General features: G+C 52.6%; 1 protein-coding gene across 1 annotated transcript; it reads right to left on the reverse strand.

Moving 5' to 3' along the window:
* Positions 1–589: 589 nt before the first annotated feature.
* On the reverse strand, positions 590–1,171 carry LOC101105478 (late histone H2B.L4-like). Its single transcript, XM_004022756.5, has one exon. It carries the CDS (start codon positions 1,151–1,153, stop codon positions 662–664), a length of 492 nt encoding a protein of 163 aa, XP_004022805.3. The 5' UTR covers positions 1,154–1,171; the 3' UTR covers positions 590–661.
* Positions 1,172–1,372: the final 201 nt, after the last annotated feature.

Genomic DNA, 1,372 nt, shown 5'->3' on the forward strand with positions numbered 1-1,372 from the left:
GGGTTGCCATGCCCTCCTCCGGGGATCTTTATGATGCACACACACACACACACACACACACACACACACACATACACACACACTGCTCTTTGTGAGCCTGCGTGCTACCTTGCTTCAGTGGTGCTCGACTCTTTGCAGACCCTATGGACTGTAGCCCACCAGGCTCCTCTCTCCATGGGATTCTCCAGGAAAGAACACTGGAGAGGGCTGTCATGCCCTCCACCCGGGGATCTTTATGACCCAGAGATGGAACCTGCCTCTCCTGCGACTCCTACATTGCAGGCGGATCCTTTACTGCTGAGCCGCCTGGGAAGACCACACTGTTCTTTATCGGTTGCTATACCCCATATAAAAACCTCTGGGTGATACCTAAATATAGATGGGAGAATAAAAATAGAAAGAATTTTGACCATAAAGATCCCTAAAGTCACCGAGAAACCACGAATAGAAATAACCATTTAGGAAAGTGACGAGTTTCAATACGTTAAGAAAAAAGTACACGATTTTCCATTGAACAAACGACACAACCAACACATATTGCAGCAGTTAATGAGGTTTTTAATGTTTTCTTTGGGGTAGAAATGTTTTAAAGATTAAATGCAGGGCCTAAGGGGAGACCCCTTAAGTCTGGTTTGCGATGGTCAGACAGTCCTGGGGCAGTTCATCTGCTGGTGCGGTATCTGGTGACCGCCTTGCTGGCCTCGGACACGGCGTACTTGCCGAGCTCCCCAGGCAACAGAAGATGCACGGCAGTCTGGATGTCTTCGGTCATGATGGTGCAGCGCCTGCTGCAGTGGGCCAGGCGCCCGGCCTCTTCGGCAATCCGCTCAAACATATCTTTCACAAACGAGTCCAGGACGTTCACGGACTCACGGGAAAGACTCAGGCCTGTATGTACTTGCTTCAGCACCCTAGGGAAATAGGTAGCAAAGCTTGAGAAGTTGCCCTGATGGCAGCGGCGACGGCGGCGATGGCAACTGCAACGGCGGCCCTTAGCTGTCTTCCGCTTTGCCTTTTTTGGTTCCGCATCACACGGGTCTGGATTGGAGGGCCCTGCTTCCGCCATCTCCGTATCAGAGGGCTCAATTTCAGAGGTGCCCATTTCTTTGGTGATCACGTCTTCCTCCGAGGTGTCAGGGGTTGGTTCAGACATGGCAGCGCCACCACTCCCCCAGCTCAGCTGGAAGAAGAGTGAGGACGTTGAAGGCCGTTGGCCGAATTTATAGGCCCTGCTTTCCCTGACGTCACAGACACTGTCCATATCTGATTGGATGCAAGGCAGGGAGGCCTGTTACTATGGCAGCCCATGTCACGTGACACCAGACGTCGCACCCCCCCCCATTTCCTGCTGCGCCCCTCCCCCACATTTAAC

The sequence above is a fragment of the Ovis aries genome, chromosome X, assembly GCF_016772045.2.
Source record: "Ovis aries strain OAR_USU_Benz2616 breed Rambouillet chromosome X, ARS-UI_Ramb_v3.0, whole genome shotgun sequence".
In the NCBI taxonomy this organism is placed as follows: Eukaryota; Metazoa; Chordata; class Mammalia; order Artiodactyla; family Bovidae; genus Ovis; species Ovis aries.